The sequence below is a fragment of the Castanea sativa genome, chromosome 1 (genome assembly GCF_040712315.1).
Source record: "Castanea sativa cultivar Marrone di Chiusa Pesio chromosome 1, ASM4071231v1".
Classification (NCBI taxonomy): domain Eukaryota; kingdom Viridiplantae; phylum Streptophyta; class Magnoliopsida; order Fagales; family Fagaceae; genus Castanea; species Castanea sativa.
The window spans coordinates 69646629-69663347 of record NC_134013.1 but is presented as its reverse complement, the minus strand read 5'-3'; the positions used below and the strand labels follow the sequence as shown (position 1 = coordinate 69663347).

Sequence of the window (16719 nt, the reverse complement as noted above, 5' to 3'; positions counted from 1 at the left end):
TATAAGTCCCAAAGATGAAGGATAAAGTAATTGGGTCGAGAAAGCCCAAAAGAGTTAGCAAAGTGCCCATGGGAATGCAGAATTAGGAAATGGGCCGAAGCCGCCCAAGGGAAGCACATGGGCCAGGGATGCTCAAAGAGAAAGAAATGGAACAAAAGAGCCCACAAGCAAACGGGCTGAGAAAAAGCCCAAAAACAGAATGAATGACCATACGAAGTCATTGAAAGAAGGACAAGCAGCAGGCCCAAAAAGGCCCAGCAATCATAGGTCAAATAGCACCATGACAAGAATAGCAAAGTGGTATGACAAGAATGACAACAAGACTATGGGTGGAACAAGGAATGGACTAAAAGGAAGAAAACCCAAGTAAAACCCAACCCTTGAAAAGAAGCAGGCCAATAAAGAATGAAAGATCAAGAGACAGTTCATGTCATAAGAGGTCAAAGATGGGCGGAATAGTGCATAGACGAGCCCTAGACCACGACAAGCGCATGAGCAGTAGACAGGTCTTTGGATGTACATTGGAAGGGGAGCACGCGCAAAACCTAGGCATTATCAGCCTGTACCCAACCAATATAGGAGTGGTGGATCATGGGTTAGAGGTAAGAGAGGGTATGGTCTGGCGGTCGGGAGAAGGGATAGCCTATTCTAGAGTTCTCGCTTAAACTCTTTTGGGAGAAATGTCTTGCTGGGATGATGTATCACCCAAAAGGGGGAGGATGAGTTGGAACCACTAGATGCATGCCATGGGGGATAGGAAGAGAGAACACCCACATCGTGGCAGAGGAGAATGCCACGGTGAGAAAACAAACAAAATAACTTTCTTTGTTTGGTAATAGGGAGTGGCACAACCAGCATATGTAAGTGGTGGTGGCTGAGGCGCTAACAAACCAGTGGTGGTTAGCAAGGACACTCAAACTAGACAAAGATTGTTAAGGGGTAAAATGGTAAAAAAAATTCACAGCAGGCAATATATAAAAGGCCTTTGCCGTGCACAGTGGGAGGATCGCAACAGTAGCAATCACCACAAGAGTGATCACCATCACATCGCATGCACAGGTTTTCTTCCCTTCTCTCCCTCTTAAAGCCTACTCTCTACTAAAAAAAATACAAAGAATCCATTTGGGTACAAGTCATTCAGGTCTGTTTCCTCAAAGTGTATAATTTTCGCGGCAGGATCCTCCTGCAAGGTTACCCACATTGAGGAAATGGTTCCCTCCTTGGCCATAGTCCCGTGACAAAATTGAATGTGGCAAACTAATCATCTTCTTCCTTGATTCTACTGATTACTAGTATCATTTCTCCTCCAGCCTTTGTTGTTACACTTACAACTTGTTATTTTCTTTTACTTTAATGAAAGATTGCTTACTTAGGTGGCGTTTGGATCCAGATTATTTTTTCCACGTTTTGCTTTTTTTTTTTTTTTTTCTTCATTTTCGCTGCGGGGGACAAACATGTAGTGCACGCACTGTGCGCGCACTGTTTGCATACTGTGCATGCATTTGTGCGTGCACTATTCATATACTTTTTAGGCAATATTTTATTAAAAATGGGTCCCGCAGCACTATTCACATATTTAAAAATTATTTTGCTACAGTGTTTTCAGTTTTCAGCAATAAGTTCTATTCAAACGGATCCTTAGTCTGCCTAACAATAATGTATCTCACTTATCATTGTTTTGTTGTATTTATTCTGTCATAACTTTTTTTGCGGTAACTTCTCTTGCCATGGGTATGTGACTAAAGTTTCGACAAACGAGACATAGTTTGCGCAAAAGCCGGACCAAAGTGAGTTGCAGTTGGACCGATCCCGACTCTCTTATCCAGAACACTTGGGCCTAGTATAGTAGGAGACAGTTCAGCCCGAAAATCACAAAAAGTCCCACCACAAAAAATAAACTATTTTACCCATTTTTAAAATTTTAATTGATTTTGTAATTATTTGTTTAAATACTTTTTTTGGTTCTTACTTTGTATTTTTGGGAAATTAATCTGAACTAAACAGTTAGGTTAGTTTTAAAAATACTGTAATGTGAGTGTTCATGTGATAATTCGTATAGTCTAGCAATAATGACATCATTTTGTGGTGCACTATGTTTATATCTGATTTGAATCTCCCTTCCTTCTCCTTTACTATCTATCTATCTATCTTTTTTAGGAAAACTCTATCTATCTATCTATTTATCAAAGCAACCACTGCGCATCCGTGATGCGGTGGTCACTTTACAAGTATAAATGGCTAGAGTAGAAATTCTATCTCGTAAAAAAAAAAAAAAGCTTCAGTAGAAAATACTACAATATATTCCAATGGCAGATGTTGGAAAGAACTGAACCCATGTTCATTATCATTTGATATGCTAACTACAAAACTTATGGGATTTAGTGCTCACCGCTCATTAAGTACCATTAACCAATATATTAAAGGAAATGCTAACGAATGCCCTAAGGGCATTGATTAATAATTCATTTAAAGAAAGTTTTTATGGGAAAATGAAATAAAACAATTAATATTTTGACAGCTTTTTTCATTTACCATAAAAGTGGTATTAAAACTTTCCTAAAATGAATTGTTAACCAATGCTCTAAGGGCATTTGTTAGCATGACTCATATATTAATATTGTTTCCCTATGGTCAATACATTTGACCTAAAATTTCTCTACTATTGTACATGTAATATCAATTCATTCAACTGTTCTTTTACGCCACTTGTTATAAGAAAAACTATCTGATATATATTTATATAGTTCACTTCAGTATACTAAATTTTAAATTCCAATAAAAAACTAAATATATATATATTTTTTTTCCCCTTGCTAAATTGCACCTTCATACAACTACAAAGATGGAGAATGTATAATATTTTTGTTCTTACAATAAATGAGAGAAGAAAATTTAAAATTGAAACTACTTAACCACTATTGGGCTATGTGAAGTTTAGTTGTGTTTGATCCGAAATATGACCTGACCTAATATAAAAATTCTACGGTTTTTAATGTGACTTTTTCTGAGGCTTAATCCATAAAGCAGAGGCTTGGGATGTTAGGCCTAAGCCAGAGTACTCAAATTTTTTGCCAGTGTGTTAGCCCATTGTGAATTCTTGATGCAGAAGTGAAATACCATGGTTTTCTGATTAGGGTTTAGAGGGGTTGTTTTGAGAGGGAAAATGTTGCATCTTGTATTTTTTCCTTATGAATAGTGAAATCAATGTAACTCCGCGGATATAGATAAATTGTCGAATCACGTAAATATTATTTTGTATGATTGTTTTCTTTGGCACATATTTTTCTCTATTTTTACATCTCACCTATCTACTAATTGTCGTGTATATTCGACACTTATTTTCTTTAAAGTTTCTCCTAAACTACAACCACATACTGTGCCAATTGTTACGTGGAATATCGTTGTTGAACATTCCATTTGGTTTCTTTACAAATGTGCATATCCAGTCAAAAAAGTGTCGGTGAGAGCTTTACATAGAGTTCCAAACAAGCATAAACCCCAAAATGCATGTGCTAGCCGGTCCCGCATTGAATAACGCCGTGTGGTTCCTAGTCCTACACCTTCCTACTAGTTTAGTTTAAAGTCTCTCCATTTATAGTTCATTCCTGTTAGGTCGCACGCACACAACTAAGACTCGGCAGTCAATGGACCACCATACCTAAAAATTAAACTCCCTTGGCCCAATATAACACAACAATAATCTTTTTTGATTTCTTTGTTGTTATTGTTATTATGACATTCTTTCCTTCAAGAAATCTTGGCCAAGATGGCATTCTAAGTTGTTATGAACTTAAATTAGGGATGGAACCAGAAATTTTTGTTTGGAACAGACGTAAAACTATCGTATTAATTTGCAAGTTAAGAGAAAAATCAAAGTAGGCAAATGTGCATTATTATGGGCATTAACTTCATGTGGGCTGGACCATGGTGCATGGTGCACCCAACATACACATCCAACCCAAAGGCAAAAGAAAAGTTATGGAAAACTGAAAATTAATCAAAAAAGAAAAAAATGATGATGTCTCTACAATTTATTGGGAAATGATTTCAGAATATCATACAAGTTTGAAGGCAAGTGTACACATTACACATAGATTTGAAATGTTTGATACATATACAAATTCAGGGGATCTCTAGGCCGCCAGTAGCATAGTTTTGGTAACTGCGATTCTTCATTAAGTCAGTGAGAGGTGAATAATAAGAAGCTCCCATAATTCCTTTTCTTATGATTTCCTCATGCTCTTTCCACCACAGCATGAAACTGCTCTGCGGCAAGAAAATCTCAGGCGATACTGCATAGTTTTTCATCAAACTCAAAACATAGTTTTCAAACTCAATCAAGTTGTGCTTTGACAATTCTTTCTCCCCAGTACTTGATTCTCTGCTGCTCAACAATTTGCATGAAATTAGAGCCTCCTCAACATGTGCCCAAAAGCAAGAATCCTCCGTTAGACTAGAAGCCACGTTTTGCTTCTTCAACTGACTTGGATTGCTTGCAGGTTTCTCTGTTTCTTTAAGCCATTGCTCCAATTGTTTGTAATGTTTAGGCCTTCCTTGGTTTATGTAGTCTTTTAGACCCTTATTGTAGTATTCAGCTATATCCAGTGGTTCAATCATACGTCGAAAATTTGTTCCCGCAAAGAGCCATCTGGTACGAAAGGAGGCACCTTCCTTCTGGGGCTTTTTCTCTACTTCATCAACCATTTCTTCCCAGTAACAAGTGAGGATTTTCTTATACCTTACCACATTAAGATCACTTAAATTGCCTAGATTTTTGTAGCTATCATAGTATCCAATTCCCTTGTCCTTAAAATGTTTCTTGTACCATTCCAAGTAGGCCATATTTATTTTCATGTCATTCAACTTCTTGGAAGGATCAAAAACATGCCTCTTCAGGATTACCAACTTCTTTTCCTGTCTTTCTGTCCTTGTAATCAGATTGTCGATGCCATTGTTCCTCAGTTGTTGCTGCAATGACTTATAAAAATGAGTTGGGCTATTTTACAAGGTAGAAATTTTAGCCATGTAATTAAGAGATATGAGAGGTTTTGGTTAGTTGTTAATAGTTGAGCTCTTCATTCTTTACATTGCTTTATTCAATGTCTTGTTTAACTAAGTGTATCGTGTATGTACCATAACATAACAAATGGGTCAAATAAGCATTGTAACCATATGCAGTTCATAAAAAAAGTCTTTTAAGTAAACTACCTGGGGCCGCACCAGTCCAATTGCTTCTAGTTGTGTAATAATGCCTGCCTCAAATGATTTTGTATTCCTTTTAACCAATTGTGTAGCATCCTTGCAAATTACCTTATGGTTGAGATGTTGGACAAGTGCTTCATAGAACTCCAAAACTTGATTAGGATTTTGATTTTCTGGACCCTCTGAGTAGGTTGCTGTCAACAAGTCCAAAATGGATTGAGAATCCTCAAAACAAGCACAACCCAATTCCGAATGCAAGAGAAATGTACCAAAAGGCTTGTAAATTGAGTCAATGGGATTGTGGGGTGAAATTAAGACTCTGGGAACTGGATCCTGATCAGAAACTACATGCAAAAAGCAAGAGTTCCATGTTGGATAATTTGATATGGCTTCTTGCAGCCCATCATCACCTACAAGGGGTGAACCAAAAGTGATGCAAAGTGGGCGTGTTTTGGTGCTTGATAAATTGATTTTTTCTAGTAGCCATAAGGTAAATAGAGAGGCAACGGATCCTCCCAGAGAGTTTCCGGTGATAATTACTAGTTTGGAATCAATCTGCATTAAGATATAAATCTTACATTAATGTTGATAACAGGATGAGTGACATTCTTAAAGACTAAAGTTCTTTTTATTAATTAAAAAAGGGTTTGTGATATCTTCCCCAAAATGTTAAACATAATCCTAGTTAATAAAATACACAGATGGTACTTGGTAGCACGTCACACGCAAGATGATTGACATATGTTTCTCAACCCAAAAAAAAAAAAAAGTAAATATTTTTCTCAAAAGAACTCTCATTTGCCATACGAAACAGAAGTCCTATTAAAAATATGTATTTTTATAATTAAAAGCATAAAATACGCTAATAAACATATCTTATTTTTACTAAAGCTTTATACAACAAAAGATTATCAAAATTAATACCTTTTACTTTAATGTTTTATTATTCATATTAAACATCAATGTTTTCATATTTTAATTTATAATCTTGAATTTTTTATCTATTAAAAATTTTCTGTAATTTGAATTTTTATATGTTAGTCATATTACGGCCATGTATATATGGCCGTAATATGACTAATATATACAATTATTTAAAATTATAGTAAAATTAGAGTTTCTTTCTCTTTTTTTGAATAAAAAATGAGGTCAAAAAATTGAAAAGATGTATTAAATATACTAAATGCTTAATTAGTTATTTTTAAAAAAATATCTTGTAAAATTATATGAGGTAGCATAAGTATCCTACTAATTTGGAATATAGAAGAAAATTAATTTTAAATTCTTTAATAAAAAATATTCATTCAAGTCTGTAATATGTAATTCTCTCTCTCTCTCTCTCTCTCTCTATATATATATATATATATATATATTTCATTTTTTAATTCAGGATTTTAAATATATTTTCTTAAATCTATTAACTATGATTATAAAATAAAAAGAACATAGTCATGTGATATCATGATTTTCAGTCTTGGACTGTCAAAAAAATTGATAAAAAAAGAGGTTTAAAGTTTTTATGGTTTGACCATGATAAATTTATTATTTTAAATAATTAAATAATAAATAAATAAATAAATACGAAAAATTAGTAGTATAGACCAAAATAGTATTTAAACTGCTCAATTTTTTATATGCATCAAGAATAAAAAGATATTTTTCATAATTTATTATGAAAGTTAAATAAATATTATCCTACTATTATTTCAAATATATATTTCACATCCATTATATATAGCAATATTTTAAAAAGATTAATTTGCTAATAGCCTAATATATTCAAATGACATAGGAATACTCAAAATGATTACCTGTCCAAAAATGCAATTGAGAAAAGACAAGAAAAGAAAAGAAAAAGTACAGTACACTCATGAGACATTGAACGGACGAGAGGGCGAAAATCTTTATTTAATTTTTTTAATAAAAAATTTAAATAAAGTTAATACCATATAAAATGACATAATTTGTTCTATTTTTGACTGTGTTGTAATATAAATTGTGCCATTTTATACAATATATCATTATATTTCGTGATAAAATTAGTAGACTAAGAATATATAGTCAGTTATAAAGTATTTATCAGCAGGATACTAGCTATTAAAATCATAAAAAATAAATCTGAAATATCTTAGATTTACTGGTGGGAAAAAAAAAAATATATATATATATATATATATATATATATATATATATATAAATATCTCTAACATTATCTTCTCAAAAACAAAAAAACAAAAAAACTAAAACAAGAACATCAATATTGACAATGAGATATCGTTTTCTTCATACTTTTTCAATATTAACGATATTTAATTATTTTTTGTTTAATACCCTAATAATAATAATAGTAAGAATGATATTTTTTAAATTTAAACCTTCATGTTAATAATGATGATGATACTAATAATACATCGACAAGTGAGTACTAACGACGACATTTCTGGTCAAACAGACACAATAGTAAATGGGAAAACGTAGCAAAAAATAAAAGTAGCTGTTTAATTACGACCTAGTTATCAATTATATTGAAAGTTTAAGAATATTAGACTTTTTGTTCTAGAAGTTTGTCAATTGACCCAGTTGCAGTTCATGCTTAAGCTTTTGTCCCAAAAAAAAAAAAAAGGAAAGAATTTTCAGGGCATAGAGAGGTACCTGAGATTTCAAGGAGGGGAGACTACTATGGATGGAGGCAAAAAGCTCAAGTGCAGCTTTGTTAATGGAGAATTGTGGGTTGGTTTTGGTGCACAGGAATTCAAAGAGGGGAAAAGACTCCTTTAGAGTTGATGATGAAACCAAATCCTCTCCTCCTCCACCCTGAATAATATGGTCTTTGGAACAAGCAGGCCAGGTAAAGAAAGCTATGGTGGTACAGTTTGGTTGCTGAGAAACTTTGTATCTTACCGACAAAGATGGCTGTTCATTTTGATTGATTTCACTGTACAGGTCTCGAATTGCAGCCCAAGAATGGTACAGAACACCAGAGCTGACCACGAAATTTGCCAACTCTAACCCACTGCTAAATCTGTCATCAAGAAACAAAAAAGCTAAGAAATCATGATGCATCAAAGAAGGAAAACAAGCTGAAAAAAAGAAATGAAAAGGGTTTTTACTTACAAGTGAATTTGGCTCATCCTCTGTGACTTTGTTCGATCTACTTAGAAAATCAGCAACGTATAACATAGAATATATTGTGTCTTGTTAGTTATAACATCGATGAGAATCAATACCAAAATTAGCTGAGTAATCTAAATTTCGTAGAACAAAAGCACGGATTAAAGTCAACAACAATATGCTAAAGATTCCTATAAAAAATTTAAGAAAAAGACTACTTATATGCTAAAGATTTATGTTTTTTTAGCATTTTAGCCTATCAATTTTCCGTCTTTCATATCTTGGGCTCCACAACTAAAATATGTTAACCCAAGCCCTTTTTAGGGACTGGTGGCCTTAGGCGAGACCATGATGGTTGTTGGATTATAGGCTTGTTTATTCGTTTAGGACAGTACTCCAATCTTATGGGTGATTGTGGATGGTTAAATAGGGTCTTCAAATGGAATGAGGTCTTTTTTTTTTTCTACTAAAAATATGTTTTTTTTTTTTATCCTTTCTATTTTTCGTTCTCTCTTTTTACAGAGCATTACCTAAGGACACAACTCTTTTTTTATACGATTATTTTTATATGAAGTTAAGATTGTAAGTTATGATTTAAGTGATATCACTTTCACATAATCTACAATTGACACTATTTTTATTAAAGACTTGTTAATGAATATCATAAGAGTATTGATTTATGATATATTTTTTAAAAAATTTATGAGAAAAAAATTAATTTTTTGATAACTTTTTATGTTTTCTATAAAATGGTGTCAAAACTTTCCTTAAATTATTTATTAACAATTACCCCTTTTTATTATGCTTAAAAATACAATTATTGTTAAAGTTTTGGATAAAATATGTATTTGGTCTGTAAATATGGCAATAAACTAATTTTTTATTTTGACAATTTGCTATGTCAATAATTTCCATCTAAAGATAACAGTAGTAACTAAATTGACATGACACCAAAGGGCTAGAGACCAAATTGACACAATTGAAAGATTAGGAATTAAATTGAAATATAATGTAAAAGATAGAGGCCAAATACGCAAATTACCCTAAAGTTTTTTTATTATGCACAAAAATATTTGCATTTATTTTTTGAGTTGGTTTAAAGCGAGCAAAAGTGTAAATGATCGTGAACCTATGATTTTTATATGTTAACTACCGGTAACAATTTGGACTTATTTCTAAACAAGAGGCAACCTACTCCTTATATGAAATGCTTGATTAATTTCCAATATTTTCCCAACTACCCAATTATGAATATTAAATGAAAAAATGTAGAAGTATTAGCAAATCATGAATGATCTTGTGGAGGAGAATTATGCTAGGCTATTTCAATGGTATAGAGTGGTCTTTTCTTGCTGAGAGAGACGAATAAACAATGCCAAAAAAAAAAAGAAGAAGATCATTTGGTAATGATGACTAAAAGTGTTTTCATCCAAATACATCCAAGTATCCAACTCAATTTATTGGGAAAAAGATGATGATGTCTCTACAATTTAATGGGAAATGATTTCAGAATACCATACAAGTTTGAAGGCAAGTGCACACATTACACATAGATTTGAAATGTTTGATACATTTACAAAATCAGGGAATCTCTAGGCCGCCAGTAGCATAGTTTTGGTAACTGCGATTCTTCATTAAGTCAGTGAGAGGTGAATGATAAGAAGCTCCCATAATTCCTTTTCTTACGATTTCCTCATACTCTTTCCACCACTGCATGAAGCTGCTCTGCGGCAAGAAAATCTCAGGCGATACTGCATAGTTTTTCATCAAACTCAAAACATAGTTTTCAAACTCAATCAAGTTGTGCTTTGACAATTCTTTCTCCCCAGTACTTGATTCTCTGCTGCTCAACAATTTGCATGAAATTCGAGCCTCCTCAACATGTGCCCAAAAGCAAGAATCCTCCGTTAGACTAGAAGCCACGTTTTGCTTCTTCAACTGACTTGGATTGCTTGCAAGTTTCTCTATTTCTTTAAGCCATTGCTCCAATTGTTTGTAATGTTTAGGCCTTCCTTGGTTTATGTAGTCTTTTAGACCCTTATTGTAGTATTCAGCTATATCCAGTGGTTCAATCATACGTCGAAAATTTGTTCCTGCACCAAGCCATCCGGTACGAAATGGTGCACCTTCTTTCTGGGGCTTTTTCTCTGCTTCATCGACCTCGCCTTCCCAGTAGCGAGTGAGGATTGTCTTAAACTTTACCACCTCGATATCAGTTTTGGAGCTTCCATTCTTGAAGCTATCATAGTATCCAATTCTCTTTTCCTTACAATACTTCTTGTACCATTCAAAGTAGGCCATTCTTATTTTTATTTCATTCAACGTCTTGGAAGGATTACCCTGCCCCTTGGACATTATCAATTCCATTTCCTGTTTCTCTATCTCTGTAATCAGATTGTCGAGGCCATTGTTCTGCCCTTGTGGCTGCAATGACTTTCAAAAATAAGTTGGACTACAAGTGGTGGAAGGTCTCAATGGCAAAGATTTTACAAGGTAGTAATTTTAGCTATGTATGAGATATTAGAGATTTTGATTACTTTGTTGATTGATGTGTTAGAAATATGTGATTAAATGATTAAATTTGACATATCCTAATAATTTAAACTTCTAGAACAATTGTTAATTTAACAAGGTATCATATATCATATGGTAACCATAACATGATATATAGGCTATATGGCACAAATAAGCATTGTAATTATATTTGATCCAAAAAAAAAAAAGGTTGTGATTGAGCTACCTGTGGTCGAATTAGTCCAATTGCTACTAACTGTATAATAATGCCTGCACGTAGTGGAGGTGTAGTCCATTGAAGCAACCCCGTGGTATCCCCACAAATTACCTTACGATTGAGATATTCCACAATCTCTCTGTAGAGCTCCAAAACTTGATTAGGATTTTGATTTCCAGGAGCCTCTGAGTAGGTAGCCCTCAACAAGTCCAAAATGGTTTGAGAGTCCTCAAAACAAGCACATCCGGATTCCGAACACAAGAGAAAAGTCCCAAAAGGCTTGTAGACATTTGTTTGTGAAGCCGATTCAGTGGCAGGAGGATTGTGGGGTGAAATTAGGACTCTTGGGACGGGATCTTGGTCAGAAACTACATGCAGAAAACAAGAGTTCCATGTTGGGTATTTCAATATGGCATTTTGCAGGCCATTATCACCTACAAGGGGTGCACCAAAAGTGATGCAAAGTGGGCGTTTTGTGATTGAAAAATCGATTGTTTCTAGCAGCCATAAGGTAAAGAGAGTGACAACAGATCCTCCCAATGAGTTTCCAGTGATAATTAATATTTTGGAATTGTCAATCTGCATTAACATAAGAATCTTACAATGTTATCAATAAGACAAATTATTATTTCTAAGCATCAAGTTTTAATATCATATGAAACTTCAACATTTTAATATTTTCAATTATAATCTAGAATTGTTTTTAGCTAGCTATAAATTAATAAACAAGTATAATATTATTTTAACTATAGTAATATGATAATTGATTTTCTAATTTGCTCGAAAACAAGCCCAAACTTGGGAAAATATTTAGTAAATACCCTTTTTCTTTTTATGGCAAAAACGGTAGATACCAAAGACTCAATTATTATTATTATTATTATTTTACAATATCTTGTAAAATTATACTAAGGTAACAAAAGTATATGCTATATAAAAAAATAGAATATAATAAAAAGGTTATTTAACACTTATAGTTTTTCATTTACTCAAAATTTTCATTCAAATCCATAACATATCTATATGTACTTTCATTTAGTATTTTTTTTCCCATTTTTATGCTGAATTTTTTATATTTAATTTTTTTAATTGAATAAATTACATAAATAATCCATACCATATATCACTAACTAAGAATGCAGGTTTTTTTGTTAAAAAAAATATTTTTAGAGAAAGAAACTAAGAATGTACTGTTTTTTGAAAAAAAAAAAAATCTTGTAAATATGTTATATCAAATTATGTATTTATGAAAATAGTTAAGTGATATATATATATATATATATATATATATATATATATATTATCGAAGTAGAGTATATGTAATATCCTATAAAAAAAAGTATAATATATATGTAAATATGTAATAATGATTTTTAAAATCTTGTTGACATATCAGATATCGCGTTATTTTCCTTCTCAAAAAAAAGAAAAAAATATCGCGTTATTTTGGTATCCATAATAGAAAATTCTTTTTGAACACAGAAAAGAGTTTTCAATATCTTAAAATAGGATCAGGACATCAATTTCATATCAAACAGAAAACTATCATAAATTTACATTAAAAAAAGATATCTTAAAATAGGGTTCATAAATATGTATTTTGATATTTCATATTTATTAGAAAATACTTGCAAAACTATCATAAATATTTGAAACTAGACATAGATATCCAATAGATGGGTTGAGTTCAAGTTACACTAGTGTGACTCTAAAGTAATGTTACATCACTCAATAACTTGTTATTGAATTTATATTTTGAAAATTCAATTATTGAATTACATATATGTTTTATATATTCTTAACATATCTGCCAATTTTCATGTTAATCAAATATAATTTACCATTTAACCCATAAACTCATCTCTTATATATTATTTTAAATTACAAAAAATAGAATTGATGACATGACTATTGATTTTTGAAAATTTTTATATTTTGTAAGAATGGAAAATATACAAAAATAATGTAATCCAACAGTGAATTTATCAAAAAAATTCAAATCTAATTAAAAAATATTGAGTGGTGTATCATTTCTTAAAATTACATTAGGTGTAACTTGAACACCAACTCCCAATATATATATATATATATATATATATATATATATATATATATATATATATATAATCTAAAAATTTGATTTAATAAAATAATTATATATAAAATATCATAAAAAATATTGGTTAACATCTCAAGTACTAACAAGATATGGTTTTCGAATTTTCTTATATTAACGATAAATTTTATATCCAAAACCCTAATAATAATAATAATAATAATAATAATAATAATAATAATAATATGGGTTTTACTAACGTATACCCTTAGGACATGCATTAATAACCCATTTATAGAAACTTTTTAATGGAAAAAAAGATAAAAATAATTTACTGTTTTGATAGCTTTTTCAATTTTTCACAAAACTTTCCTAAAATGAATTATTAATATATACCCTAAGGATAAACATTAACCGGACCTTAATATTATTTCAAAAAAAAAACACTAATATTAAAAATAGGAATAATAATGACTTGATTAATATATTCTTTAAGGACATACATTAACTAGATTTTTTTTTTTTTTACAAGATAGAATTTCTACTCTAGCATAATCTAAAGTGTATATGTGTGTGAAGCTCTTTTCTAGAGACTTGAACTTCGGCCCTTACCCCATATTAACTAGACTCTAATATTATCTCAAAAAAATAAAGGGACGCTATTTGTTTATTTATTTTTTATGGGAACGCTATTATTTAATAATAACAATAATAACAACTTGACAAATGAGTAGCAAGTAATAATGACCCCATTTCTGTTCTGGTCAAATGGACATAGGACATGCTAGTGATTAGTAATTGTCGTATACCCCGACACACACACACACACATATGAAACTTTTTATAATTGAGATCAAGTACAATATTTACGACATTGCACCTGATGCAATTACTATCAATGGTTAAAATTGATAGTTATAAAAAAATAACTTTCAATTTTAACTATTGATTAAAAAAGATTAAGAAATAAGTTAAGAAAAGTAAAAAAAAAAGTAAAAAAAAAAAATATGTGAAGGAAATAAGTAAATAGCACCTGGTACAATATTTAGGGTACCGCACTGAATCCTAATCCAACTTTTTAGGTGGAAAAAATTGAGTAGTTCTGGTACCACAACAAAAAGTACAATTTGTGCCACAACTCGCCATGTGGCAAATTGTAGTTGGTGGAAGAGTGATAGTAAGTTTATGTGGAGATACCTCTCTACCAACCACAACTTACCAGTAAGTTGTAGCACAAGTTGGCACATAGGTGAATTGTGGCTTAAATTGTGGTACCACACTTTTTCGTAGGGGTGTGCAAAAACCGACGAACCGAAAAAATCGCTTTAAACTGACCGAACCGATGCAAAATTTTCGGTACAATTTCGGTTTTTTATATAATAAAACCGAAAAATTTCGGTTCGGTTGTCGGTGGCAAATTTTAATGCACCGAACCGAACCAATATATATATAACATTAAGTCACGTTGGAGTTTGTAGCTTGGTGGTATTCTGTGGCTTTAATGACTAAGCATTCCCGGGTTTGAGCCCTCACCCATATGTTTTTGAGTTTTTTAATTTTTTAAGACCATTAAAACTTAAAATCCTAGCTCTTATATTTATAAGCTCTCACCCTCTTACCCTTTTATTTCCAGCTGCCATCTCCCTCACGCCTCATTCCTCCATCTCCCTCACGCGTCACGCCTCCCTCATGCGTCACGCCTCCATCTCCTTCATCACCCTCACGCCTCACGCCTTTGCTGCCGCCTCCACATGCCGGCCTCCCCATGCGGCTCGATCTTTTCATTCTCAAGGTGACCTTCTTTAGTCTCTTTTTAATTTATTGATAACCCTCTCTTTTTTGTATTTTAGGTTTTGTTTAATACTGAATCAATGTTATTTTTTGTGAATCTGATGTTGAACTGTTATTTTCTTATTTAAAAAATGTGATGTTGAGTTGTTTTTTTCTTTTTGTGACTGTGAATCTGTGATGTTGACTGAAACCGCACACCGACCGAAAAACCGACTGAAACCAAAACAAACCGAAATCAACGGTGTTTCAACTATTTTGATCGATTTCGGTTGGCAACTTTAGAAACCGAAAATTTCGGTTTCGATTGACCAGTTAAAAAAAAAAAATGACCGAAACCAAACCAAAACACCCCTACTTTTTAAAAAAGAAGAGAACCTTTTTGGAAATTAGTAGTTGCTCAGAAAGAAGTTGTTAAAGCTGTTTGACCGTTGACTCAGTCAACCACAGTCATGCTCGTGCTTAAGTAGTAAAGGATTATGTAACAAAACAGAATAAAAAGAAAGAATTTTCAGGCGATGGGGTTACCTGAGATTTCAAGGTGGGGAGGCTGTCACTGATGGAGTCAAAAAGCTCAAGTGCAGCTTTGTTAATGGAGAAATCTGGGTTGGTTTTGGTGCTCAGAAAATTGAAGTGAGGAGAAGACTCCTTTAGAGTTGATGAAACCAAATCTCCTCTTTCCTGAATATATTCTTTGCCACAACCAGGCCAACTAGAAAAAGCTATGATGGTACAGTTTGATTGCTGAGAAACTTTGTGTCTTACAACTGGGTGTTCATTTTGATTGATTATTTCTCCATGGAGGTCCTGAACTGTTGCCAAGGATTGGTTCAGGACACCAGAGCTGATCACGAAGTTTGCCAAATCTGGGCCACGGCTAAATGTTCGTGAAGGATCCATAACCAGTCCCAAAATTTTGAAACTAAGGCTGTAGATGTTGTTATAACTTATAACCCAATGCTAAATCTGCAACCAAGAATCAAAGAAAACAATAGGTCAGAAATGGTGATGGATCAATGTTAAAGAAGTAAATTTTTTTGGTCAAGAAACAAACTGTGAGAGCGAACAAAACCAAACAACTAAAAAAAGAAAAACAAATGCATCGGGTTTTCACTTACCAGATAAATTAATTTGGTCACTCTCTGGGGCTTTGTTGGATCTGCTTAGGTATAAAGTATAATAGAAAGAGAAGTGAATTTCTTGGTCAAGTAACAAATTGTGAGAGAGAGCAAAACCAAACAATTCTAAAAAAGGAAAAGAAGAAATGCATTAAATTTTCACTGAATTAATTTGGTCACTCTCTGGGGCTTTGTTGGATCTGACTAGGCAATAGAAAACTTTTGTCTTCTGAGTTATAAGTTTATAACAATGATTGAGAGTTATATATATATATATATATATGCCAATCTTTGCTACCTGGTCTCTATGGAAAATTCCTAGAAATGAAGTAGAACCAGAGGCGAAGGTAAAATTTGAAGGGTCTATGCTCTACCGAATTTTTCCACATGTCAATCTGTGTGGTCGTGTGGAAAAAAAAAAAAAAAAAGAATTTTTCCGCACGTAAAGAATAAACATACATCAGCAAATAATAGAGTCCAGACCCTTTAGACTTTAAGGACTCCACTGGGCCATATCAGAGAACATAATGATCGTTTTTTTTTTTTTGGTTAAAAAACATAATGATCGTTAGATCATAGCCTTAGCTATTTCAATATGTGCTTAATTTAACATATTATACTTGAATTACACTCTTAATTTTGTTTTAATATCACTATGGGAATTATAAAAAGCTGTCAAAAAAGTTAGTTATTTTTTATCCCATAAAAAGTTA

At 32.3% G+C, this 16719-nt stretch overlaps 2 protein-coding genes across 3 annotated transcripts; both read right to left on the bottom strand.

The window, feature by feature from the left end:
• Positions 1 to 3976: 3976 nt before the first annotated feature.
• On the bottom strand, positions 3977 to 8612 carry LOC142640901 (senescence-associated carboxylesterase 101-like). The gene is made up of 4 exons (XM_075815221.1): positions 8317 to 8612; positions 7855 to 8224; positions 5209 to 5757; positions 3977 to 4968 (listed from the first exon to the last, which is right to left on the bottom strand). Exons 1-4 carry the CDS (start codon positions 8331 to 8333, stop codon positions 4123 to 4125), a joined length of 1782 nt encoding a protein of 593 aa, XP_075671336.1. The 5' UTR covers positions 8334 to 8612; the 3' UTR covers positions 3977 to 4122.
• Positions 8613 to 9735: 1123 nt separating this feature from the next.
• Positions 9736 to 16234, bottom strand: LOC142608706 (senescence-associated carboxylesterase 101-like). Of its 2 annotated transcripts, none has more exons than XM_075780405.1 (4): positions 16007 to 16234; positions 15417 to 15854; positions 11054 to 11623; positions 9736 to 10737 (listed from the first exon to the last, which is right to left on the bottom strand). In XM_075780405.1, exons 2-4 carry the CDS (start codon positions 15786 to 15788, stop codon positions 9895 to 9897), a joined length of 1785 nt encoding a protein of 594 aa, XP_075636520.1. In that variant the 5' UTR covers positions 15789 to 15854; positions 16007 to 16234; the 3' UTR covers positions 9736 to 9894. The 2 variants fall into 2 exon arrangements, with proteins under 2 accessions (XP_075636520.1, XP_075636514.1); XM_075780399.1 differs by having other exon boundaries at positions 9760 to 10746.
• Positions 16235 to 16719: the final 485 nt, after the last annotated feature.

Coding starts and splice junctions, on each gene's coding strand:
- LOC142640901 (XM_075815221.1), bottom strand. Junction 5,758..7,854: donor TCCCCTCCTTGAAATCTCAG/GTACCTCTCTAT, acceptor ATCTTAATGCAG/ATTGATTCCAAACTAGTAAT. Junction 4,969..5,208: donor TTGGACTGGTGCGGCCCCAG/GTAGTTTACTTA, acceptor AAGTCATTGCAG/CAACAACTGAGGAACAATGG.
- LOC142608706 (XM_075780399.1), bottom strand. CDS start 15,788: ATGGATCCTTCACGAACATTTAGCCGTGGCCCAGATTTGGCAAACTTC. Junction 11,624..15,416: donor TCCCCACCTTGAAATCTCAG/GTAACCCCATCG, acceptor ATGTTAATGCAG/ATTGACAATTCCAAAATATT. Junction 10,747..11,053: donor TTGGACTAATTCGACCACAG/GTAGCTCAATCA, acceptor TATTTTTGAAAG/TCATTGCAGCCACAAGGGCA.